The sequence below is a fragment of the Engraulis encrasicolus genome, chromosome 14, assembly GCF_034702125.1.
Source record: "Engraulis encrasicolus isolate BLACKSEA-1 chromosome 14, IST_EnEncr_1.0, whole genome shotgun sequence".
NCBI lineage: Eukaryota > Metazoa > Chordata > Actinopteri > Clupeiformes > Engraulidae > Engraulis > Engraulis encrasicolus.
The window spans coordinates 21288506-21316326 of record NC_085870.1 but is presented as its reverse complement, the minus strand read 5'-3'; the positions used below and the strand labels follow the sequence as shown (position 1 = coordinate 21316326).

At 42.4% G+C, this 27821-nt stretch overlaps 2 protein-coding genes and 1 pseudogene across 2 annotated transcripts; 1 reads left to right on the top strand and 2 right to left on the bottom strand.

The window, feature by feature from the left end:
- Positions 1-171: 171 nt before the first annotated feature.
- Positions 172-8415, bottom strand: LOC134463004 (adenosine receptor A1-like). Its single transcript, XM_063216262.1, has 2 exons — positions 8059-8415; positions 172-901 (listed from the first exon to the last, which is right to left on the bottom strand). The coding sequence occupies exons 1-2, from the start codon at positions 8394-8396 to the stop codon at positions 172-174; spliced, it is 1068 nt and encodes a 355-aa protein (XP_063072332.1). The 5' UTR covers positions 8397-8415.
- Positions 8416-12923: 4508 nt separating this feature from the next.
- LOC134463167 (adenosine receptor A1-like) lies at positions 12924-16361 on the bottom strand. The gene is made up of 2 exons (XM_063216398.1): positions 15974-16361; positions 12924-14194 (listed from the first exon to the last, which is right to left on the bottom strand). Exons 1-2 carry the CDS (start codon positions 16309-16311, stop codon positions 13519-13521), a joined length of 1014 nt encoding a protein of 337 aa, XP_063072468.1. The 5' UTR covers positions 16312-16361; the 3' UTR covers positions 12924-13518.
- Positions 16362-25117: 8756 nt separating this feature from the next.
- On the top strand, positions 25118-27522 carry LOC134463003 (adenosine receptor A1-like; annotated as a pseudogene).
- The last annotated feature ends 299 nt before the right edge of the window (positions 27523-27821 follow it).

The window sequence follows — 27821 nt, the reverse complement described above, 5'->3', positions numbered from 1 at the left end:
ATGATGTCTGTACTCTGGAGAGCAGGTTTTACATGGTGTGGGCAGGTTTACAGCAATGAAAAATAATACATTTCACTTACATAAATCTTTCGAACAACTGCACATGTATGTAACAGACCCCTTGATCACTACCTGGATATAAAATGTAATTGATCTTCAGAAATAGCACTTTTATAGCTGGTGAATGTTTTCGCCAAAGTTTCCAGAATCAGTCAATGATTGTGTTTTAATTGCACTCTTTGACTCAATTGTCTCATTTAAGTTGTTTTGATTGCTGCTACTCTGCTTCACTCGTGTTTGACTACTGCCCTGGGCCTTTCGCTCCACGTTACACAGAAATACTCTCCTCCATAAAGACCTCATGGCTTCTCTGATTTTCTGTACCTTTAGGGCATAAATGATGGGATTAACTGCTGAGTTTGCCTGTGCCAATAGAATGCCCACATAGAAGACTTGATGAGGAACTGTCAACTGTGGACTGTACAGTGCGGCAACATTCATGAAGTGAAGAGGAAGCCAGGATACACCAAAGAGCACCAAGACTAAAAGAAGGGAATGGGCCAGCTGTCGCTCCTTCTGGTAGTAGTTTTGAGAATCACTGCCACTTGCCCCGCTTCCTCTCAGTTGCTGATGGATTTTCACAAATATGCACAAGTACAACACCACCATGAGCACCAGTGGAGGCAGCAGGCAGACAAAGAAGTTAAAGTTGACCATGTAGTTCATGGGGATCACTCCTAAAAATGTGCATGTGATAGTGGTGGAGTTGGATTCTTCCATCTCAGCTAAAGTGTCCTGCCGATACCATCCGAACATGGGGATGAACCCCAGAACACCTGAAGAGGACCAGCAGGTTCCTACCATGATCCAGATGAGCTTCTGTGTTACGACGGCCCTGTACCTGGAAAAAAAATATCAATTACTCTCATGATATTTATCTATTATTCTGAATGAACACTGCTCTAAAACGTGCACATGCAATGATGGGGCTGAGTCATTGCTACTAATAAGGGAAGAAATAGTTATTTAAAACAGGAATCTTAATAGATTAGGAAGAACTACAGTATGGAAACTGACACAACATTATTTTATTTACTGTCAATCACTATGTTATTTTGTTTTGCTTAAGTGCAAAAAGAGTATTTTAAAAAAGATACCTAGACTGAAGATTTGGGTAACACTTCATAACACATATTAAATTGCTATTTAAGGTGCACAATGTAGGATAACGTAGTTAGCATGGTGTGACAGTATGCCAAAAAGCACCAGTAGCCTACACCTCCAGTCAGTGATAAGCCTATTTCTTTAACCATGTTTCAATATAATACAGTAACCAGTGGCCAGACATTTTTCTTTAGGATGGACCGTCCATCTTTTCAGTGCCTTGTCCGACAGCATTAAGCCAGACACTGGTTGATTAAAATGCTTTAAAATGACATCTAAACACAAATTTTCTTGGGGGAGAACCCACAAATCCCCCGTCCAAAAATATGTCTTTTCACTGTCGCAGAATGGTCATCCTAGAAAATATCAACAGTTTCGGGACGGTTCACAATATTTTTCGGGACGGTTCCGGGACGGTTGTGAAAAAAGTTAATTTTAATCCCTGAGTGTCCATGCCATGCATGTCTCAAAATCTACACCATCATGAAAAAAGCTGGCTGTGAGGATGTTTTTCATCACAGAATGAAAGCAGTTGATACAAACAATTCTGTGATCCCCTGGCACTGTCCCCTCCACCTTCAAACAAGCAGCAGTAATATCGCTACTGAAGGAGCCTACACTGAACCCTGCTAAAGTAGAAAACTACCGACCTGACTCACTGCTTCCCTTTCTATCTAAGACACTGAAAATGGAAGTTGCAAAGCAGGTTACGAACTTCCTAAACCAGGACAGACTACTGGACCCAAAACAATCTGTTTTCATAAGTGGACACTCAACTGAAACTGCCTTACAAGTCAAGTCAAGTAGGTTTTATTGTCAATTTCTTTACATGCACTGGTCATACAAAGAATTTGAAATTACATTTCTTGCTTTCCCATACAGACATAGACCAATCTAGGTAAGGACATAGACAGTATAGACATAGACAGTACTTATACATGGACTTAAGACAGTATGGACATAGACAGTGCTCATACAGACATTTAAAGTGCAAGACTGGACAACAGAAGACTTGTAGAGGACATACATTAAGAGGTATTTGTTGTGCTTTTGTGCTTTTCCTAAAAAAGTCCTTTATAGCGTTCTGACATGGTAATAGTAGCATTTTGAAGAAAAATAAATATTAAAAGGTCTGTCAGGTACACCAGCAGCAGTGTGTGTGTGTGTGTGTGTGTGTGTGTGTGTGTGTGTGTGTGTGTGTGTGTATGTGTTTAGTGCAGGTAGAAGGTGCGTTGTGCGTCTTGTGTGTGTGTTCGTGTGTCTGTGTGTGTGTGTGTGTGTGTCAGTGTGTGTATGTTTGGGTTTAGTGCAGAAAGTGCAGTGTGCTTGTGTGTGTGTGTGTGTGTGTGTGTGTGTGTGTGTGTGTGTGTGTGTGTGTGTGTGTGTGTGTGTGTGTGTGTGTGTGTGTGTGCATGTTGTGAGTTAGTGCAGGTTGAAAGTTCAGTCACAAGTATAGTACTGCAGGTGGTATGTTCAGTCGCAGATATGGTGGTGGGGGATGGGGGGGGGGGTTGTCAGTGGCCTTGCTGGCTAGAGGCTGACAGTGGAGGGAGAGTGGTTTGAGTGTTCAGCATCTTGATCGCTTGGTGCATTGTGCTAGCCTGGTGGTACGGGAAAGGAGGCGCCAGTACCTCTTTCCAGAGGGCAGGAGGCTGAACAGTTTGTGTGCAGGGTGGCTTGTGTCTTACTCTCAGTAACTGAAGCTCTTAGGACTGCAATAACGGAAGGGCTATCCTCGGTCCTCATCCTACTACTTGTAGACCTGTCTGCAGCCTTTGACACGGTCAACCATTAGAATCACTGGTGTTGTCCACTCAAGGTTCAACTCCTACCTATCTGGATGCACATTCATAGCAAGGGAAACAGTCTACGACTCACACCCTCTTCACAGGCGTACCCCAAGGATCAGTGCTGGGGCCCCTTCTGTTTGCAATGTACACCTCCTCCCTGGGACGTGTCATTCAAACACATGGGTTCTCCTACCAATACTATGCTGATGACACCCAGGCCCAGTTCCAAACGAAAGGCAGTGGCTTGCTGACTCCCCTACTACGTAAACCGGTCTCTGATCAGATATGTGACGTTAGCTGATGAGGCGGTCGTTACGAACGCAACTAATGAGTGCACTGCCCTGCGCATTTGATGTTACACCTATTCTATGGCGAGAGTTACGTTCATCACGTTAGCGCTTAGCTCACACAGGCTATTTGAGCGGTGAAAGGCGTAATTGTAAAACAGGCTATAAATAGATCTAGGGAATAAGGCAGCAGGAAGTCAGCATCTGATGTTGCCCTCAAATATCCCTGTTACGCCCACAAATTCAGTCAACTGCCAAAGGAGAAAATAAAGCAATTTTTCGTTTGGATTCACACTTGATGACCCAATGTCCAGTTAGCTCACTGGAAGGACAGTGACCTTCCCCTTTTGGAATCCACCCATAGATGTACCTGTCGTTCTGTCCAGAGGACACCACAGTTTCGGCACGCATCTCTGCCTCCCTCACCGAGTTGTCAACTTGGATGAAGGACCACAGCTGAACCTGTCCTAAGGCCGCCCATCCATTATTGCGTTACGTTATCGCAGCTCAACGTATTGGATACCCCAGTGTCGACGCACTGCTACTACAGCTCGCGTGGCCCGGGAGTTATGTACAGGAAGTATATCGATCTACATCGCTAGCCGTTTTTATCGATATAGCAAACCAACTGCCCCTAAATTATAGTTCAATATGCTCTTACCGATCTCGGCACATGTGTTTTTTCACACCCAGCTTGGCCTCGTGTTGTTATGCTTATGGTTGAAATCGAACATAATCATTTGAACCCAGGCATCATAAGCACATGCATCATATATGCTTGTAGTCTATATTGTGTGCATCCAAAAGTTCGATAGCTGTCAAAGATCTACTTTTACGGAGGGAAATGCACCTTCGTGATGACCACAAGTATGATGGGACATCTTCATGTGCTCAACAGTCATTGGGTAACGCAGTCCGTCAGCCGCGGCTATTTGCATAACTTTCGGGAGAGCACAACTTTTTGACGTGCCACCGGACCCATGCTCGCCGTGCCGGAATCCCAACATGCTTTGCGAGTCCAGTAACGACGATCTGCCGCATTTCATTGAAAATGAAGTGAATGTGTTGGTACGGCTTGCGTCAAACTGACGAATGGACGGGCACCGTAAGACAGAGCTCCTGGTGATCCCAGCTAAAGAGTCACTCTGTCACAACATCAAGCTCAGGGTGGGCTCCACCATTGTGACCACAAAGTCACCAAAAACCTTGGCGTCATGATTAACAACGATCGGTCAAGCTGCAACTACGTACATCAACTCAGTCATCCAGACCTGTTGAATCCAGATGTCCAATTTCAGGAAAATCAGACCTGTGCTGACCCAATATTCTACACACAACGACTGGTTGCAGGCCACGGTCCTGTCCCGCGTTGACTATGGTATTGGCGGTATTGGTATTCAATCAACCCCAAAAGACCCATGTTACGCCTCTATTCATTGAGTTGCACTGGCTACCGGTCGCCGTCCGGATCAAGCACAAGACCTTGAACCTTGCCTACAAAACCATCACAGAAACGGCCCCAATTTACCCTAAGGCCTTACTAAAGCCTTATGTTGCTGGAAGAGAACTGCGCTCCTCCAGCACAAGCCGTCTGGCTCTGCCATCTGCTAGCTCTGGGTAGTCCCAGTCAAGGTTGTTCTCTGTTGTTGTACCCAAGTGGTGGAACGGTCTCCCAGAGGGAGCAAGACTAAGCACATCTCTTGCAGCTTTCAAGAATCAAGTAAAGACTCTCCTCTTGTGACTATCTACTAGGCTAATGTTACAGCTGCCCTAGCCCTAGGCCAGACTCTTGACATGATGTATAGGCTACTGCGCTGGTCTCCAAACAACGGCCCACGGGCAGCAAACTTGTGGCCCGCCATGAGGTCCTTACAAATGAAACCATAAATGCTGCTTTTTGTGGCCATGCGTGATTTGCGATCACAAAAAAGTCAGAGATATCTCCTAAGCATTCACATATAGTTAAATCTTATACTAACAGTCTCATGACATACGCTGACAATGAGGGAAAATGGTGAAGTGCAAATCTGTTGTCAGCTAGACATCTAGAATAACCGTTATTTATCATTGCGTCGACCTCGGACATCACACCATTCGCAATTGTGCTGTGTCGAAGCACTCTCCTCTCTTCTGGTTGAAGATGAGAGTTGTATTCATGAGGCCAGATACATTTTAGCTTTTGTTTACTCACATTTATGTTAAGTTTGGATGACAATTATCCTGTGAAATATCACGTTATGCAAGGTAGCCTACATGTAGTGACGTTAACGCAAGCACCACAGAACAGTCGTGACCAAAAGAACGGAGGACAAAAACTATACCCGTTTCTAAAAAAAGGTCTTCGAAATATAGAGCCAGGTAGAAGATTTGCTGAGTATTCCTGAAGGTCAACGTTGCCTGGGTGAGCCGTGCCCTTTCTATTTAACCTGGAGAGTCATGAGGCGTGAAGCGCACAGTTATTTAAGTAGAGTCATCAGAGTTTTTTCAACTCTCATCTGTTTGCAGATGTATACGATTCTCCTTTGCTTCTATTGCATGTCTTTGTTACATCAGCTTTGCTTTGTCTTTCACTCGTAATATTCAAGGTCTGGCTGACCGTATCTGTAGTAAGGAAGTGTTGCATTATGCAAGGTAATTTATCTGAGAGAAAACGCGCCATGCGAGCATCTGAGAACAGTAGGCTACCTTGCCCCACCCTACCCCCAACCCGAATTTCAGAAATGTCCAGGAAACATACGTGGGCTAGTAGTTAGGCAGAATAGGGTTTAATATTCCTATTCAGCCTGTAATCTGCACGCACGGTGAGCGTCTTTCCCTCTGTTCAACCAGAAGAGTCTTGAGCGCTCAGTTATGCAGTTCAACGCAGTCTCACCCCAAGTAGTCAATTTCTGACTACCTTGGACCAGACTGCAATTTTTGACGTCTTGGGTATTCCTTCCACGTCACATTTTGACTATGTGGCCTAACCCTAAACCTATTCCTAAACCTAACCTCAATGATGTTATGCTGCCACAAGGGGGCGCCTTTGAGGACATAGTCAAAATGTGACGTGGAAGGAATACCCAAGACGTCAAAAATTGCAGTCTGGTCAAATGTACTCAGATATTGACTACTTGGGGTGAGACTGTGTAGTGCAGTTAGAACACTGTCCTCTGTTAAAGGTCGACGATTCTCCTCTCCTGCACTATTTTTGTATATTTGTGATGTCATCTTCTTTGCATTTTAGCTTGCTTACTGTAGTATTCTAAATTTAGATTATTTTTTCCCCCGTAGTTTGGTAGGGGCGTGTTATGCGAGATCATTTGAGCAGAGAATGCATGATACATCGGGAAACTATAAACCGTTATATATAGGCCTATGCGTTGGGGGAAAAAAACTAACATGATTTTCTAGAAACTACCGCAAAAATAAAGGAATATACAGACGAGCATTCCTGGAAAATATCTGCCTGGGTGCCACCTGTGGCATGAGCTTGAGTCTTTTCTGTTCAGGCAGAAGTGAGATGCAGCGCACAAGTTCAATGAGATTTAATCGCTATGGAAATGACTTTTGTTCCTCGACCGAATTGGGATTTTAGCGCACATATAGACCTATATTTGTTTTAGGTCTTGTCTTCTCATCTCTCTCTCTCTCTCTCTCTCTCTCTCTCTCTCTCTCTCTCTCTCTCTCTCTCTCTCTCTCTCTCTCTCTCTCTCCCTCCCTCCGTGACTGAAGTGGCTCTGCTGGAAAGCACATTCAGCAGTTGAAATTGCTCGCTCTCTCTCTCTCTCTGATGTTACTGTAACTTGTCCACAGTTGGTGTTTATTTACATTCCTTCCTGGCACTATAGTGCAACAGCTAATAATAATCTTTTAATATTTCAACAATGTTATATATATATATATAGTACATATCGCAATGCATCACAGTAGTACATGAATCGCAATGCATCGTGATAGAATTGCATCATTGCATGTGTATCGTGATGCGCATCGAATCGTGAACCCTTTGCCAATACCCACCCCTAATATTTCTTAACGTCACACCAAAGGACATATTTTCAGCAAATTGCTTTATCAACGTAAATAAATAATCAATTAATAGACCTACATTGTGACCACTTGGATTTTTTGAAAGATCAATTGCTGCACTACGTAGACATAAACTTTTTTCCCTCATAAACAATGTTTTTTGCAGCTTATCTGTCATCTACCCATATTTCCTGTGCACTTTGTATTTGCTAGTGATGCTGCCTATGATTATGCCCTCGTTTGTTAGTTGCTTTGGTTATAAAGCATATGCCAAATGCAATGTAATGTAATGTAACATTTTTGATCAAGTTGGTTTGTCTATCTGTTTGTCTGTCAGCAGGATAACTCGAAGAGGTTTGATGATGTTTTGTGGAGTTGTTGGAAATGACAAAAGGAACAAGTGAGTACATTTTGGTGGTGATCTGGATCACGATCCGGATCCAGGATTTTTTTTCAAAGATTCTTCACTATGGGATAGGGCCAATTTTGACATTGCAGCTTAAACTCCACAAAAACAAGGCAGAAAAAAATTGGGTGTGACATTGTCAAATGTTCTATCAAACAGCTTCCTTGGCGGAGATCTGCATGAGTACATTTCTAATTATTATTAAGTGTTAATAAATATTGCAGTTCAATTAAATGCGAATGGTTGAAAATATATATTATGAAGTGTTACCCACACTTCATGCAGCTAATGGTCGTCTACACAACACCTTACACGTACAATGTGGTTTGACACCAAATGACAGTTCACACTAAAACTGGTAAAGAATTCAGTAAAGAGGTGGATAATTGTGGCATTTTACCTGTGAGGGATGTAAACACGCAGGAATCGGTCCACTGCTATGGCCAACAGAGATTGAACAGAGGCCTGGGTTATCACAATCTGAATACAGCTAGGCAGCAGGCAGCCATAGAACGAAGTTCTGACCCGGCCGTCCACCAGAACCGCCAGAGGTACGACCACCGCCCCCACCAGGAAGTCGGCCACCGCCAGAGAGACGATGAGGCAGAAGGTGGGCTTCCGTCTCATGGCACCACACGTCCACACTGCCCAGATCACCAGCAGGTTGCCAACGCAACATGCCACAGCGATCAACACCTCCAGGACCGTAAAAGCTAATTCAATACTTTTATTAGCCATTTGAGTACAGAATTCACAACTACTTGCCTTCAACTCTGATCATGTTAAATGGAAAGTAAGCTGTGGTTTTCTGATTAAGCAGGGGCAGGGGGCGGGGGCATGGATGAAATGAGAAAAGGTTTCATTTGTCTTTCTGCAGACTTCCTGTGATAGAGGAAATAACACTTATGCATACAGTATATTTTCTAATTGCATTTTTAGGCAGGGGGCAGGGGCATGGGTGATAAGAGAAAAGGTTTTATTGGTGGCTATCTGCAGACTTCCTGTCATAGAGGAACCATTTCCCCTGCACCTACTGCAAATAAATGTCACCAGACAAATATAAAGAAAGGATAGGGGTGGACCTAATACAATGACCATGCCTAGCCTCAGATCAATGGATGTTTTACCAAATAAGGTATAACTGCACATATCCTTCTTCCCTTTGACTGTTATATTTGTTAATACACCATACTTACAGTATGGTAATAATTATAGTATGGGCTTGCATGTCCATGGGGAGCAAGGTTCGAGTCCAGAATGGTCCATATGCATATCAAGGAAAGCTTGCTTTTTACAGCCTTATAGTGTCACAGACATCACTTTACATGTCTTTATGTCCCTTTGCATTTCAACCAAATAATACAATAGGCTATTAGTTCTATGCTTTTCAACAAGAGATTTTTGTTTCTCCTTGTACAACATTATGCTGCTGTAGGCACTGTATACAGTTCAGTGGCCTAATGGGTATGCAGTTATGTAGTCTGTCAGAGGGTTGTGGGTTCGAATCCCACACTAACCTTGATAACAACCCTGCCATCCATGGCTAAAACGCCTTGGAGCACAGTACCTGTAACATCCCCTTGAGCTTCAGTACACGCACAGGGAGCTCTCTCTCTCTCTCTCTCTCTCTCTCTCTCTCTCTCTCTCTCTCTCTCTCTCTCTCTCTCTCTCTCTCTCTCTCTCTTGTGTGGGTGTGTGCGTATGCGTGGTGTGTGTGTGCGTGCATTAGCCGCAAGCATACTAATAGCATTTTCTCTGCAGAAATGCAGTCGTTATTATTAATTATTATTATTATTATTATTATTATTATTATTATTATTATTATTATTATTATACCGGTATGTGATTCCACTTTCCCTTTGACAAGGTAGGTTAGTGTGCATGCTATCGAATATGCCATTTTCGATAAATATGCTAAACAGTTTAGGTTACACAGTGTTCTCAGCTAAATTAAGATTAGCATTTTCTGCAAGAATGCAGTCTAACTGTTGTTTAATTTTCTCTATATTTAACCCCTTAAGACTCAGCTTTGTACATTTGTTGTTACCAGTATGGTAATGACCAAGTCGTGGTGCATTACTAAAGGGCCTGTATTGTGTCATAGTATTGTAGTGATATGGTAGTTACATTTCAATGGCTATTACAGCGTGCCACTGGAGGTACGGCGCGCATTAAGGGGTTAATGATTAATTATGCTAATGACTTCTTAGGAGACACATGAAGACAACAGTATGCAGCAGAGGAGTATAATATTTTGTGTTGTCCATTAAAACACAACTGCAAAAAAACACAAATCATTTGTACAAGTGTTTCACTTCTGTGTCTGTTGTGGCATATTTACAGGAATCAGAGTGTGCGGTGTAGATTCACAGAAGACAGACCTATATGCGCAACATGGTCTATTAATAACCTTTGCTGTCTTTAGCTGTCCCCTGCCCTCTTTAGAGCCTGTCGCTGCCTCCAGAAAGCAAAATCCATCATTAGAGACCCCTGCCACCCTGGGCATAAACTTGTGTGTTTGTGCTGCTGCCATCAGGCAGACATTACAGGGCTCTGTACACAAGAACAAAGAGGCCAAATGACAGTTTTTATCCAAAAGCCATCAGCACACTAAATCTTGCACAGATAACAGCACTGTGAACATTCAATACGTGACGTGTTTTAGATTCTCTTTACTGTTTTATGTAAGCACCGGGAGCATCTGCACTTTACTATTTTTGTTGTACCTCTACACTGACAATAAAGACATTCATTCATTACCTCTACCAAGGAGGTTGTTTTCTGTCTGTCTGTCTGTCTGTCTGTCTGTTTGTTTGTTTGTCAGAAGGATAACTCAAAAACTTGTGAATGGATTTGGGTGAAACTTTGTGGAATTGTGGAAATGACCAAAGGAACAAGTGATTTTGGTGGTTTGTAACTCCACAAAAAGGCTTAAAATACAAATAGGGTGTAACTTAGTCATTTTTTAAAAAAATCAAACAGCTTCCTTGGTGAAGGTCTGCACTCTCTGAGTGTATTTCTAGTTCATCTTTGTGGTTCAGTCAGTCTGGTCTGACACGCAGGGCAGTGGAAATGTTTTCAGGTCAAGTTTTTTTTAATCGTCTTGCTTCTCACACTAAATATCATGATTCAATGTGAACAATGAGTGATCAATAAACCTGATAGATAAAAGTGTCTGTACCATGTGATGATGCATTTGTGTTTGTATTATATTCGTGGGAGTGACAGGTTTTTTTTATTCTATGCGTAATTAATTGATATAATTCATGAATCAGTTCAGAATATTAACTGTTGTATTCTAAGTGAAGTGGCACAGATCAGGATAGGTATCCCAAAGGGAAGTCTTACACATTAGGCCTTTACATGCTGGCTGCTGTTGTCATGTTCTCCACTGAGGAGATCTACCACTCAGCTCCCAGACAGTGACCAATGACTAGGTCAAGCAGATGCAGCATTGTTTGTCAATCTTGTCCAATATATTGTTGGCAGCTGTTAAATCTCATTATCCTTCATTTCATTGTCCTTCACGCACACAGTAGGAAATACAGTAATGAACAAAAAAAAATATTGTGATGATTTCCTCCTCCTCATCTAACCATGTGGGGGCAGCATGTAGTAAATATGATTTTTGGGGAAATCCACATCATCACAAAGTTTAGAACAATAAGCAAGACTGGACAACCAGGGGCTAGTCAGTTGGCATATTCATTCTGAGATCTCTGCAATGCTATGCAATACACTTTGTTTACTTTGGCACATATTATTACAGAAATATCACATACATGTATAAAACATTTTATGTACTGAAGAAAGTAATTTATTAAATGTAAAGCCCGAGTGAGTTAACCTGAAGGCAGTGCTTAAGGAAGGTCCCATGATAGGTATTCATGAATGGTGGTCCCATGGAAATGGAAGTGAGTGGAGAGGGGGCTAGAAGTTTTCCTGAAATCAACAACCAGTTCCTTGGTCTTAGGGATGTTGAGAATCAGGTTGTTACTAAAACACCAGCCCACCAGCTCCTCCACTTCCACGGTAGTCAGGCATCATTGTCATTGTCATACCACTCAGCTCCCAGACAGTGACCAATGACTAGGTCACGCAGATGCAGCATTGTTTGTCAATCTTGTCCAATATATTGTTGGTAGCTGTTAAATCTCATTATCCTTCATGTCATTGTCCTTCACGCACACAGTAAATAAATACAGTAATGCACAAAAAAATAATTCTGTGATGATTTCCTCTTCCTCCTCTAACCATGTGGGGGCAGCATGTAGTAAAGATGATGATTTGTACTTGTACCTTTGCTTCCACTACTTGAAGAGTATTCTTAAAATACGTCCACTTACAATACTTAGGTACAAGCAGAGAGGGTCTACGGGTAGTACGAGAGAGGAATCTCGCAACTTTTTCCGGGTGGTACTGTTCACTAAGTGGCGCCATCCAGACAGCGCAGAGGAGCGCCAAGGAGCGCAGAGGCTGTTAGAATGAATAGGGTCCCATGGAGCTCAAGCACAGATGGTGCCATTGCTTTGGGAGAGAATTGGTATCATCATTTCATTTTATTTTTCCCAAAGGCAGGATAAATTATCCTTTCAAACAGCACTTAGTTTGAATGTTTAAACTCGCTGGATCTTTGTAAAATACGTCTTTATTGTCAATATGACGTCACGAGTGACTTCACACACTGCGTTTGGATTGGTCGGCCGGCTGCATTGCTGTGACCACGACGGCCGTAAAGCAATTTTGTTAGCAAGATGCTAGCGGAGCCTGACTCATAAATGCCAAAGCTGTAAGAAATCAGAAGGACATAACTCCCAGGTTATTGTACATTTCATTTAAATCCACATTGGTTTCTCAGAACTTACAGTAATATTGTCAAGTTTCAGCCGACAGCGAGCACAATTGTCAGTTACGTGTATTAGTGCCAGCCTTATGGGCTCTGCTGTCTCGACAGCGCTCCCTAGGTGAACTGCAGGCACGGGTTGGAGGGCAAGATTGGACAGTGTATGTAAGCCCACTGTGGTACAAAACATTTTGAATAATTTAGTACTTCCCCTTGAATATGGTATCAGAAGAGCACTTCTACTTCTAAAGTCAGTTTCTTTATATAGTACTTGTACTTTTGCTCCTCTCCTCCATTCCAGCTCTTTATACATCTCAGTCTGTGTGTGCTTCAGCTGTGTTTGTAGGCAACTGAAAATAGTCCCCAAACTGAAATGACCAAGTCCAGACCTCCAAATTGATTGATTTGTACCATCATTACAGGACACAGAAAGTAATCAAGTTAAATCCTTTACTTTGGCCAAAATCTCAGTTCTCTTTAAATGGACCAAAAAGTGAACCGACAGCAAAATTACTGTTTCTGTTACTGTTTCTGTTTATATTGTGAGTGTATGACAAAAAGAACCGGCTGCTCTTTCTGGTCCAGGCTTTTATGATGTGTCAGTCCTTTTTTAGATCACATCCGGTCCTCTAGAGGTCTCCTGAAGCGATTATCCCATTACACTTGTCAGAACTCAGGAGTGAACCGTACTGAGACCACATCAATAAAGGTCTCAGTACGGTTCACTTCCGAGGGGTCTGGGTACACTTTGGAGCGTTGACATATATGCAGAAATGCTGAGTCACAGGTCTGAGTTTGCTTGAAAGGCTGAATGGGATTAAGTGTGAAAACACCCTTACAGTATTTAACTCTTGGGACTGCGGGACTTGGGGGTGGCGTATCCCTTTAAAGTTTAATTGAATGTAAGTCCATATTTTCTCATTGCTGACATGGTGCCACCCACCCACAATATGAAAGATGGTGATCGTGAGTTTACCAGGTGTTACTAGATGTTTACCATAATAGTGCAGATGTCAATTACCAGTTTTCTGACGTTTCATCAGTTTTGACCTCGATATCGCATCTAGCTCTCCTGGTGTTGCTGCTGCTGTCATTGTTGTTTGCTGGTGTGTGACTGTCTCCAGATTCTGCATTCTCTTTCTTGCAACAAAAGACCCTCCTTAGGATTGACCTACAGGCCCTACGTATTTGCTGGATCTTAAGGGCGTAAATGACCGGGTTGATGGCCGAGCTGGCCTGGAAGAGGAGGATGCCAGCATAGACAGCCCCCAGTGGGACCGTGTACACCCCCACGTAATAATTCACCATGTCGATAATGTGTATGGGGAGCCAGGAGCCGGCAAAAAGCACCAGCACCAGAACGAGAGACCGGATGAGGTTGCGCTCTTTCCGGTAGTCGAGATGCGAGACGCCGATGCTGGGCCTCCTCAGCTGACGGCGGATGAGAGTGAAGATGCCGCAGTACAGCGCCGTCATGATCAGCATGGGGACCACAAAGCAGGTGTAGAAGTAGAAGTGGACCAGGTAGGACATGGACATGACGTCCAGGAACTGGCAGTCTGACCAGTTTCCAGACGGCGTATTGCCGCGGTTGTTCCAGCCCATGAGAGGAGTGAAGCTGACCACTGCTGCCACCAGCCAGCACGCAGCCACCACCCACCAACACCGCTGGGTAGTAACAATGGTCTTGTACCTACCAGGAACATGCACACAACACACACATTGTGGTAAAAGTCACTTTCTCATGCGGTTTGAAGCCAAAATAGATAAACACAGTGTAGGTCAGGCTTGCAATGCTTTAGTCTGCCTGTGTTTTGTTTACATTTCTGAGAAGACTGGAAGCTCTATATTAAAAATAAGAATCTGAATGAGTGACACGTGGTTTGTAAATGCTTTCTGATGTTTCCTTGTAACATGTTGCTCCCAACACAGTAACACATACACTGATTAAACTGATTAAATGTTTTACTGATTAAATGACTCCATAATGGTTATTTAAGCAGGGTTGCCGAATTGTGTTTATGCTTGTGAGAGTTTTGACACTGTAGAGTTTCTCAATATCTTTACCTGAAGCAATAGCGGCTTGTACCCAGTAGACAGATTCCTGTCTAAATAGAAATGAGCAGAGGTGTCAAAAGTAAAAGTTAAAGTACTTTTGTGGTGTAATTACAACACTAGCACATAGCTGTTACACCATTTACTCCATTGTACCTAATGAGATAGATAGACCTTGTTGTTACTGAAAAACACTGACAATCTAACAAGGACCAACCACAGACTTGATCCAAACAGTGCAGAGTTAGCTGATCGTAAGACAAGTAGGCTACATGGGTCTACCGGTTACCCAGATAAGTTGTGTTGGAAGGAAATTGTGTTTTCTTTTTTTTGACTTTTACTTTACTTTTGACATCTCTGGAAATGAGGGTGATATGGAACAAATGGTGAGCTAAGCTTTTATGCCGATAGAGTAAGTGGGACACCAGCACGGCTTAAGTCCCAATGCTTTAACGGAAAAATTACAGTTGCAAGTTTACACTCAGTTCCCTTGTATGAGCCTTGATCTGATCAACAATGTCATGATTCTTGTCGTCCTTTTGGTTTTCAACTGACAGATGTCACATAATAGTTGTTTCCAGTATAAGTATGTTGACCTCTATGACCTAAATTGTGACCACATACTGACTGACTTACAGATTGACCTAGAAAAGGTAGCACTCAGACAGTAAGTTATACCTGTAGCATTGCACCTCTCTTCGTCTGTTTTTCTCTGATACTTTGTAAACACGTGTTATGTAGTACATTTCTCAATAGCCCTTTGACAACAGTAGTCTGACTGGTTTGCATATGTAATAATCCGTATTGTATTTCTATTTCCCTCACTGTAACTAAAACTGCTAAAAGAAGCAAAATTAAAGGTGGCTTAATGTTGAAGGTGCCTTCATGATTAAGGTGCCTTAATGATACTTCATTAGGAAAATGGAAAGATGACTGTCTTTTATATCGGCTACACATTAATAACATGCATTGCGGCCACATACACAGGAAGAAATCTCTACACATACAATCTATAAGGGAGGTGAGCTGGATTGAAAATATGTGCATGTTCTCAATTATTACGTTTTATTTACATTTTGGAAAAAAAATGGCATTTTGTGTGTGGGTATATACTATGTTTTTTCCCCCTCATTTTCATATGTTATATATTTTCATTTCATATCTTATCTTGTCGTCCTAGTTACTTGTAACAAAATCTGCTTAGACCTGCACAAGAACTATTGCAATATAGTAAGGACTGCAGTTGCATCAAATCATGTACCCAGTCATTGGATTCATTCATTCATTCATTCATTCATTCATTCATTCATTCATTCATTCATTCATTCATTCATTCACTCATTCATTCATTCAATATGTGAGGATTACAAAAACATTGTTGTAGTATTGGACAATTCATTAGATGTGCAAGCCTTACCTGAGGGGTATGATGACTCTGAGGAAGCGATCGCAGGCCAGTGAGAGTTGTGAGAAGACAGACACCAGGGGCAGGTACAGCACCCAGCAGCAGAAGCTCAGGCACCCGTAGAAGGGCATCTGGACTCGGCTGTCGGCCAGCACCCGCAGCGGCACGGACACGGCCCCCACCAGGAAGTCGGCCACGGCCAGCGAGACGATGAAGCAGAAGATGGGCTGCTGCTTCAGGACGCCACACGTCCACACAGCCCAGATGACCAGCAGGTTGCCCAGGCAACACGGCACGGCGATCAGGACCCCCAGGCTGGCGTAGATGACCTCTCCTGTGTCATAGGCCATCCTATGCTATATATGGACGATTCCACAGAATTGGGGATGAACAGTTGTTGTTGTACACTTCAAATGAGGAATAAAACTGGGCAACACTGCAAGCATCAAAGAGGAAACCTCATTCTTGTTTGCTTTTTTTATTTTTTGAACTCCGGTTTTAAGACAGGGGTGGAGTTTGTGGTTTTCCTGTGATGGAACCATAGACGCAGGCATAGATGTAGACATAGAGTATTTCAAGACTGATGCCTACTTTGAAGTTAGGATGACTGTTATATTGACTATCTATGAAAATCATAGAAAATACAATTTGCATAACAGTTTGGAACACAGTGTGGATGGCAATGAATATAGCAGAAAAAATTACCATTCAGTTGTATAATGTGTTTGTCTGTGTGTTTGTGTGTGTTTGTGTGAGAGAGAGATTTTCAAACATACTGCGTAACACAATTTTGAGTTGTATCGATTGAACACCATGCAGGAAAAATGTCAAACATGGTCACCTCTTTGAATCCCGGCTGCTTCTTTAAAGTTAATAATGATTTTTATCATTCAAATATTTATCTTAAGGCTTAACTACATTTTTTAAGATGTAACAATTTTTAAGATGTATTATAACACATGGGCAGTCCAGGAGGAGCAGTTAAGCATTTTCAACATTTACAATATTAACTGCTCATGTGCAAATATTCACACTGTGGATGATGTGACAGCATGGACACATCTGTTAACAGTTAACAGCAAAGCCATATTAGTAGTTAAACATTTGCAACATTTACATGTATTCCAACAGGAAAATCTATGTGGGCTTCTAATATTAGACACATTCTTCTCAGTTTCCTTATCTGACTAACCCAACACAAAAACATTTAAAACACTTTTTGAAAAAAATCCACATGTAGTTAAAATAGAGATGAGTGATCTTTAAAAGTCATACCCTGGAAATTCTAGTGGGAGGTCGCAGTATATTTGTTTGTCAGTGAATTTCCTTTACACCCTTTTCTAAGATGACCTTGGCAGCCATTTATAGATGGGTGCATGCTGTCGCATCATGTACAGTGTGAATATTATGTTTGCAAATATTCACACAGAATGAGATGTGACAGCAGATAGTTAAATAGGCCTACTGTAGGGTGTGTATTATCCATTTTAATTTTTGATATAGCTTCCTGCCCAAGGACCACAGATGCAAATTAGCTGTTTAGCTATGTATCTCTGGTACTGAAACTGACCTGTACAAGGCCCCTGACAAATAAACCAATACACTACACTAAACTGAACCGTAAGCGGTTGCCAAGGCTATCTTAGAATGGCATCTTAGTGTGTGTGTGTGTGTGTGTGTGTGTGTGTGTGTGTGTGTGTGTGTGTGTGTGTGTGTGTGTGTGTGTGTGTGTGTGTGTGTGTGTGTGTGTGTGTGTGTTTTGAGAGCTTGGAAGAACCCCCAAGGTTTTCTGAGAGGTTCCTCTGAGGACCTCCAGGAGTTCAGGCAAACTGAAGAAACTCCAAAGGGCCTTTTCACACCAGATGTGCCGCCATCAGCAAGGTTTTTTCCACCGGTTTTCTGGCCTCGAGCAGTAGCAAACCGGGGGAAGCGGGTTGACCAGGACGTTTGGAAACGTTATTCGTTAGCTTCTTGGTTAGACCAGAATCTCTGTACAAGATTTGAAAGTTGATGATAATCAGGCTGTTACCTCACTGGCCTTAAGATTAACCAAGTCCATACTGTATTCATCTAAATACATTTCATTACAATGTGAGGGAAAGAAATACCGTAGTCAACAATGTATGTCATCGTCTATTATTTCTTATTATATAGACAGGCAAGTCTCTGCAACATCTGGCCCTTCTGTAAATATTCTAGACCCACCCTCACCATTGAGCAAAAATAATTGCCCACCCCTGCATGATTCTGTTCATAACTGTATCAGAGATAGAGGAACAGACATTTGGTTTGGATGGACAGACATTGTGTTGACACGTATTGTCCTCGAAATTAGTGGAACTAAAAACAGGAAGTTCAAGGGGCCCAAATGTGGTTGAAATCTTAACCAACATGTAAGCTAACATACAAATATATGACTTGTTCTGGGAAACTGGAATTTCAAAAGAATGAGTCTATGATGAATGGGTACATAAATCACCACAAGATGTGAGATCACTGCCATTGGTGAGATCTGACGTAGGGTAGACCGAGTACAGTTGAGTACAGGGTACAGTTGAGACAAACCAAATATCTCTGGGTAACAACGCAACTCTGATCTAATTTTTGCTGTGGACATGGGCATCGATATCCTCTTAGATCTTGGAAAATTTGAAACCAGCCCAGAACACAGATCCAAAGATATTGGGAAAATGCTGTTTTCGACAGGTCAGATTTACTTCACCAGGGTCCTTCAACAATGAATATCTAATGACCAGTAGTTATCCTCTTGATATAAGTTACATGATTGCAAGCCATGATATGTTCTCTAAAAGCAGACATATTTCCTGACATCATAACAGTTAAAACCATTTTAAAATCTTTATCAATGTGTGATCTGGCCAGAAGGGGACAGTTTAGACGCTAGCCTGTAATGCTAATTTCACTATGTAAAACCAATGTAAAGATGCTAACGGGTACAGTTGAGTACAGTATTTTGCTATCAGCCATGCTATTAGGGCGGAATTCTCCCGTCTCCACTTAAGTCGGTTTTACGCGTGCATATTTTACGCGGTCTTATCTTGCGCGTATTCTCCCCTCTGGAACGTCGCCACACCCCTCGCGCTTAACTCAGAAAAACAGCGCGTAGCCCAACATAGGCGTGATATATGCTAAATGGGGGGATGAGTCTCCGCCAAGTTCATTCATACAAAGAAACTATGGAGCATGGATTTTCAGATCAACCATGTGAAAACCTCGGCAGTCCATTGAGATCCAACACTGAACTTTAACTTTGAATTTAAAACCACGTGCCAAAAGTCCTCTCGCAAAAGCGTTTCAAAATCTAACCTCCGCTCCTTTTCACAAGCAGAAGGCAATTATTGGAGGTGAGATATTGAGATGGAAACGCTATGTGTCCCTTTGGCGGGAACTCAGCTGAGAATTTTGGTGCGCAACAGGTTGACAGGTTGATTGAAATAATAAACATGATTGAACGTTTTGTTAAAAATGGAGTTTGGCATATTGCCTGGACAATTCCGGAAATCAAAAAATGATTTAAAATGCTGATCATTCCCACAGTTAAACAAACACATAGTAGGCCTATTTGCTGACTTTTAAAAGTGTTTCTCCGCTTCTCTGTACAGCAACGTGACATTAAATCTCAGCTGTCCGTCAGCATATTACACTTAGGCTACATGCATGCTGAAGAATGAACAAGGAAATCGATCGTCATGAAAAAATGGAGACTTTATATTCTGTCGCAGACATGGGAATTAATTGGACATGGGCATGCAATGCCAAGCCCTACCTTTTTACGTTTAGCTGTAATGACATTCAGGAAATGTTTTCTGCCTTGCAAAAACAGATAGGACAACCTGTAGCCTACCTCAGTAGGCCTATGTGGTGGTTTTGTATGTCGGGCATCAGTTCAGAAAGTTTAATAGGTTACATGCACATATGCTATGCACGAGTTCCAATAAATCACAAAAGTGGAGGAGTTGAAATAAAAACCCTTTACTTAACGTCGTGGCTACAACATTGTAAAAATGGTGAAGGTTGTTTTTGAATAGGCATACTTTGGGTGGCTGTGAGGATGACTGGAACAGCGGTCTTTAGTCTGAAGTGCCTTGTCAATTTAGCCTACTTGTGCATGGTGCAACCTGCAACAATGTGTTTTTGGTTTTGGTTACCGTTCCTGGAGACAACATGATGATCCTCATACTGACGAATTAATTCACCGATATGAGAACATGCTCTGGGCAGCTGGTCATATTTTGTCACAATCATTCTAATGTAGGATGTTTATGTGGAACTGTGAATGAATTTCGATTTGGACTCACGCTGACGGTAAGGAACATCAACAAAGCAATACCGTGTAACATGTTCAAAATGCGAGCCAAGCGAGCATCAAATGCAATATTACATTTTGCCTCATAGTGGCGCTTGACCTTACTACAGCCCTTTGATGCGCGTAAAGGCAAACACGCTTAAGTGGACGGGAGAATCCGCTTAGGATTGATTAACATAGGGAACTCCCTGATTTTGGCCTGGCCCCACCCAAAGTGCGCAAGTGATGAAATCGCGCGTAAGCCTCGTTTACTCACGGGCTTGAGTAAGCTCAGAGGCGCTGTTGCGCACTTTTTTTGACTTAAGCGGGTGGGAGAATTCCGCCCTTAGCTCCCATGGCTATTACCTCCCATTGATTAGAATGGTGTCTCAACTGTACTCTACTATGTCTCAACTGTACCCCACTGTTTTTTAGCAAGGGTACAGTTTGGATAAAAGTGCACCTTTTTTGTTTGATTAATTACATAAACATGAAACATCCCAGAGATATAATACCTTGATTATATATTTGGCAACATCCTGAAAATATGTTCTGTCCAAAACAACTTTCTTTTTAGGACCTTTTAATAGTGTAATTTCTGCGTGGAAGGGGACAAAAATAAAAGTGTACCCAACTGTACTCAGTCTACCCTATTATCTTTCCTGCCTGGAAGTGCTGATATTGGGGTGCGGTCAGGTGGCTCAATGGGCTAAGACACTACACCATTACGTCAACCTAGGTTCGATTCTGACCAAAAGAATATACATCTCCGACAAGTAGCGAAACTCAGGTCTTTTATGGGAAACAGTCAATAGGGGGCATTTTGAGTCAGTTTTGAGTCAAATCCGCCATTCTGGAATGAACAGGTAGAGCTGCTTAACTTGAATCTTTGAGGCGTCCGGGTTGATTGGATCATTCCAAGGAGAGTATCCGGATTAGACGGATCACTCGGATCACACGGATCACTTATTTAAAAGGCCTAAATAAAAATAAATAATAATAATATATTTTTTAAAACGTTTCTGCCGTTAAATAGCTATGCCTTTGTTGTTCCATTTATCAATTCATGTTGATAAATCAAAGAGTAAGACAGTTTGATCAACAAAACTCACTTTATGAATGTCACAGTTAAACTCATGCTGCGATCCGACCCACCTCTCCTCACTGAACATGCGACCACAACTCGAACAGCCTTTGGCAGCAGTGAAACGCATGTTCCTGATTTTGCAATAAATAATGTGTGTGTTTGTATTTAAGAAGACTAAAAGTCAAATATTTGGGAGCAGAAGTCTAGTTGAGCAGGGATAGTCAGGAGGCGAGCAGCAGATGACCACTCGCTTCCGCTGCCGAGTTACCTTGCGACTCGCACACTCGTGGCAAAAACGAAACTTAAGCGTTGATCCGATCCGTAGGGGATTCGCTGCTACCAACAACTCAGTCAGGATTCGTCTCACCGAGTCGCCGAGGGCGCCGCTGCTGAGAGACTCGGACGAGGGGAGTGACAGCAGTGGCTTTAAAGACTGTAGCCTACGCTGTAACGCAGTGAGTGATAGAGTCACGTCTGTAGACTATAATTTCCCTAAGAGTAGCCTACAGAGTGAGATGTTAAAGCGTTGGCAGAGCACTGTTAACATTTAGAAATGTATGCTAGAGCTCAACAGAGTCAGAAGCACACACATAGGGAGCGGGGATCCGCGACTCAATTGGCCACAACAGGCTGGACGGATCAAACAGGCTCGATGAATGACGAGGCGGGAGTTGGTTCAGTTTTACTCAGTGAGTTTTCGTGACTGAACAGCATACTAGGGAGATTAGAGAATGGCTGTTGTAGTCAACTAAAGAGGATATATTCCGGTTTCACAGTTTATCGCGCTGTAACTGCCATTTTGTTGACATATTAATGAAATGCCGTCTGACCCGCCTTTGGCGGATCAATGCACGACAGCCATCCGGTATGTTCGGGTGAGGTCTTTACCCGGCTCTCCAACCGGATCCTCCGGGTTTTATATCATCTCTAATGAACAGTCACATACTCCACTTCGTTATGACCAGTAGCCATAGCAACGTTCTTTGGCCATAGGAAAGACTGCGGATCTAATGTTAAAGTTAGCACAATATGGCTAGCTACTTTGGCAACTTTAGCCTTATAGCTAAATAGGTTCTGCACTGATAGTGCTGAAAAAACACATGAGATGGTATAAGCATTCATAACTGAAGAATTTCCGATAGTTACATCGATATAGTTTTATCGTATTATGTAGAAATCCTGTATACATTCCCAATGCATTCCAATGTAATTTGTCCGGTATTCATTCCAGAATGGCGGCCGCGGACGAAAATCATGGGGTCATGGGGCAGAGTGTTGCTATGGGACGTTGTACTAGCTATTGCTTACTGTTAGATCCACCTTCTTTGTCTGTGTTTCCCAACCTTTTTTGAGCCAGGGAACACTTTTTCCCTTCAAAAAATATTGCGGCACACCACCAACCAAAAATGATGAAATAACGAAAACAAATTATAGTAGCCGCCTAACAATATAGTCATTCTTATAAAAGTGTCATGAATAGCAATCAAATAAACACAAAAATGTATTTTTCTTAATCATCTTTTAAATTTCCTCTTTCAAATAAAAAGTGCACTTTGTCCCTTCTTAAGGAAGCTATAAACTTCAAAGTAGGCCTAGGCTTACTATTTACAAATTGTTATTCCAAAAGCATTCTATTTGCAGGAATGTAGAAAATAAGGCTTATTCTGACAGTAGCAATGTTATTTAGGAAAGATTTCACTGTTACATTCAAGATTCAAGATTCTTTTAATAGTCCCGAAGGAAATTTGTCTTGGACATACATAGCTGCCACATACACACATTATGAATATGCATGTTTAATATCAATCTCTGTTCAATGCCTTGCAAAATAGAACGCTTTCTCTAATTGCGTCTCCATCCACAAAACGCACATTGGCCAGGAGTTGCGCATGTCCACTAATATCAGCCTCGTCAAGTTGCAACGCAAATTTCTCACGGATACGGATCTTTTCCAAAACCACACTTTCGATGTCAGCAGACATGTCATCAAAGTCTGGAAATTGTGTTATTTGAGAGTGGGACTTTGGCTATTTCTTTAACCGCTTAAGGTCCAAGCATCTCATTTACAATGGCTTTGCAGGCAGGTAACATTAGCGTCTCTGCCACTTTGTGACTTTTTTGATTTAGCTACAAGTTCAGCTACGTGGTAGCTAGCTTTAAGGTTCTCTCGTTTACCTTTTTCCCTCATAAATGTTGCTTGGTTCTCTGTTTGCTTAAGCAGGCCAACGAAATAGTCTGCACTCTTGTTTTGTGAAGGGTGTTTCGTTTACATACCAAGCACAATGGAATCGGTGCCGTTGCATCCCACGTACCGGTAGTCCTAAATCCAAATGAAATGCAACTCTCTTTGTATTGACTCGAGCTCACGGCACGGCATTTGCCTTGTTTGACAGCTAGGCCTACTACAAGGCAATTGGCTACCTGCTGCCACCTAGTGATAAGGAATTATTACATGATTAGGACGCCAGTCAACAACAGACACTACATAATGACATATAGACATTATTTGCTGATAATAATGAATTCTTTTTTTTCTTTTTCTTTTTTTGAAAACAAGAATTTTCCACGGCACACCTGACGATCTCTCACGGCACACTAGTGTGCCGCGGCACAGTGGTTGGGAAACACTGCTTTACTGGTCCATCCCCCCTCTCTCTCTCCCACTCATTTCCTGTCACACTCTCTCACTGGACTGTCCTAAAATAAAGAGATAGAAAACCCCAAAACATATACAGGGGTTAGACTATGAAATTGAAACACCTGGATTTAGACAGGTTTGGCTATCACAGCACTGCTATGTACTGTATGTTGACCCTGGGGAGCTCCTGTCGGAGAAACAGGAGAGTTGAGGTGCATGATTTGGGCAGCTGTGGTTTTATGTGTGTTTTTTATACAGTCCTTTCAGACAGCTTCCTCTTCGTCCGCAGTTAATCCTGTTGAATGTGCTCATCCTTCTTGGTGTCTTGGTCACAGTTGCGCCAGCAAGATATGCACCAACAATTTGTCGTCTTTTGAACTCTGATATCCCATACGGAAATTATATATAAAATTCATACACATTCCTTATGAGAAGAATGTGTTCAGATTCTATGTAATAGAAAGCAAGTTGTTAGGCTTGGTGAACTCCTTTCAAAGCACATGCTTCTAAACATCAGAGCACCGCAAGGCTGCGTTCTATCCCCTCTGTTGTACTCCCTCTACACATATTTCTGTCAGTCTCATCCCAATTCAGTTTTGCTTTTTTAAATTTGCAGATGACACATCTGTGGTTGGCCTTATTACTAGAGATGCACCAGATCCTGATTTTTAGGATCCTGCCGGATACCGGATCCACTGCTTAAGATCCTGCCAGATTTGGAACCAGATACCGGATCCTACGAAAGGGTTGAAACACATAGCCTACTCGCACACAAGGGCCCTTTTTATTACGTTGGCTGAAATAATTTTTTAAACTCATTGGCTTACTGCCACACCGCCTGCAACGGCCGCTTCCAAAGGGCTTTCACTTCACATAGCCATTGGGGTTGTGAAAGACAAGCCTGGGCTATGTAAAAACAGAACAGGAGAGGAGGGAAAACATGTGGTGTAAGTAGGCAAATGCCACTCAACACTGCTTTGACTCACTGACATTGTGGATGATCAATGCAAAGCACGTTCACTTTACCCTCAAAAATGTAGGATCCGGTCCGATTCGGACCCGGACCCTGTGAAAAACCCTATTAGCTGGCCGGATCCGGTGCATCTCTACTTATTACAAATGACAATGAGCCTGACTACCGTGGAAGTGGAGGAGCTGGTGGGCTGGTGCTATACTAACAACCTGATTCTCAACATCCCTAAGACCAAGGAACTGGTCTTAAATAGCCTGTGTAAGCTAAGCGCTAACGTGATGAAAGTAACTTCCACCATAGAATCGCCGTAACATCAAATGTGCAGGGCAGCGCACGTGTTAGTGCTGTTCGTAACAACAGCCTCATCAGCTAACTTCACATATCTGATCAGAGACCTGTTCATGTAGGAGGGGAGTCAGCAAGCCACTGCCTTTTGTTTGGAACTGGTCCTGGGGGTCATCAGCATAGCAATGGTAGGAGAACCCATGTGTTTGAATGACACGTCCCAGGGAGGTGTACATTGTAAACAGAAGGGGCCCCAGCACTGATCCTTGGGGTACGCCTGTGGAGAGGGTGTGAGTCGTAGACAGTTTCCCTTGCCATGACACACTGAATGTGCGTCCAGATAGGTAGGGGTTGAACCAGTGATCAGTGATTTCCATGGTGGTGAGTATCCTCAGGAGTATCTTGTGGTTGACTGTGCCAAAGGCTGCAGACAGGTCTAGTAGGATGAGGACCGAGGATCGTCCTTCCGTTCTTGCAGTCCTTAGAGCTTCAGTTACTGAGAGTAAGGCAGTTTCAGTTGAGTGTCCACTTCTGAAACCAGATTGTTTTCGGTTCAGTAGTCCTTTCTGGTCTAGGAAGTTAATAACTTGCTTTGCAACTTACCTTTTCAGTGTCTTGGATAGAAAGGGAAGCAGTGAGACAGGTCGGTAGTTTTCTTTTTTTTTAGCAGGGTTCAGTGTAGGCTCCCTCAGTAGTGGTGTTACCCTTTCCTGTTTGAAGGCGGAGGGGATAGTGCCGGAGGACAGTGAGGAGTTCATGATGGATGTGATCGCTGGGACCACTGTTTGGGCAGAGGTCTTGTCTTGAAAGAGGTTCGTAGGCACTGGGTCCAGTAGGCAGGTAGTGGGACGGCTCGGTGTGATGAGTTTGGGAACATCTTCAGAGAGTATTGAGTGAATTCATGGAGTGTTGCAAAACATTTTCACAGCAAACTTTTTTTCATGATGGTGTAGATTTTTAGACAGGCATGGCACAGACATCGTGCTAACTATGTAATCCTACATTGTGCACCTTTAAGAGCACTTTAAACTATGTGTTATAAAGTGTTACCCAAATGCTCAGTCTAGGTGTCTTTTTAAAATACTCTTATTCTGCAAAGCAAAATAACATAGTGGTTGACAGTGAATACAATAATGTTGCGTCAGTTTCCATACTGTAGTTCTCCCAAATCTATTAAGATTCCTGCTTTAAATAACTGTTTCTTCCCTTATTAGTAGGAATAACTCAGCCCCATCATTGCACGTGCACGTTTTAGAGCATTGTTCGTTCATAATAATAGATAAATATTACAAGTTCATTAAAACACTTCAAACCCTTCGATGTGCATAAATGAGGAATGAAAATGAACAAGTCATGAGAGTAATTGATGTTTTTTCAGGTACAGTGTCGTCATAACACAGAAGCTCATCTGGATTATGGTAGGAAACTGCTGGTCCTCTTCAGGTGTTCTGGGGTTCATCCCCATGATCGGATGGTATCGGCAGGACACTTTAGCTGATATGGAAGCATCCAACTCCACCACCATCTCATGCACATTTCTAGCAGTGATCCCCATGAACTACATGGTCAACTTTAACTTCTTCGTCTGCCTGCTGCCTCCACTGGTGCTCATGGTGGTGTTGTACTTGTGCATATTTGTGAAAATCCATCAGCAACTGAGAGAAAGTGGGTCAAGTGGCAGTGATTCTCAAAACTACTACCAGAAGGAGCGACAACCAGTGTTGCTAGATCGCCCAATTGGGCTACTTTGGATGAGCGTCTGCGGGTAAAATCAGGAAAAATTGGCCATTTGGCATTTTTCTCAGCCGTTCTGAGCCCAATGTAATTTGTTAAATTTGGGCGGAATTTAGCGCATTTTGGCGGTTTTTGATAACCTTTTGGGCGGGATTTGATCAGACACATCTGGCAACACTGGTGTCAACTGGCCCATTCCCTACTTTTAGTCTTGGTGCTCTTTGGTGTATCCTGGCTTCCTCTTCACTTCATGAATGTTACCGCACTGTACAGTCCACAGTTGACAGTTCCTCATCAAGTCTTCTATGTGGGCATCCTATAGGCACAGGCAAACTCAACAGTTAACCCCATCATTTATGCCCTAAAGGTACAGAAAATCAGAGAAGCCATGAGGTCTTTATGGAGGAGAGTATTTCTGTGTAACGTGGAGGGAAAGGCCCAGGGCAGTAGTCAAACACGGGCGCAGCAGGGCTGCAGCAATCAAAACACCTTTAATGAGACAATTGAGAAAAAGAGTGCAATTAAAACACAATTATGATTGACTGATTCTTAAAACTTTGGCAAAACATGTCCCAGCTATAAAAGTGCTATGTCTGAAGATCAATAACAATTTCATAAACAAAATAAATCCAGGTATTGATCAAGGGGTCTGTTACATAAATGTACAGTAGTTCGAAAGATTTAAGTGTAAATGTATTATTTTTCATCGCTGTAACCCTGCCCACACCATGTAAAACCTGTTGTCCTGAGGACAGACATCATCAGTTCAATTGACTAAAAATAAAATAAAAAAACACTGATGGATATGAATAATATCACCACTACATGGCAGAACAA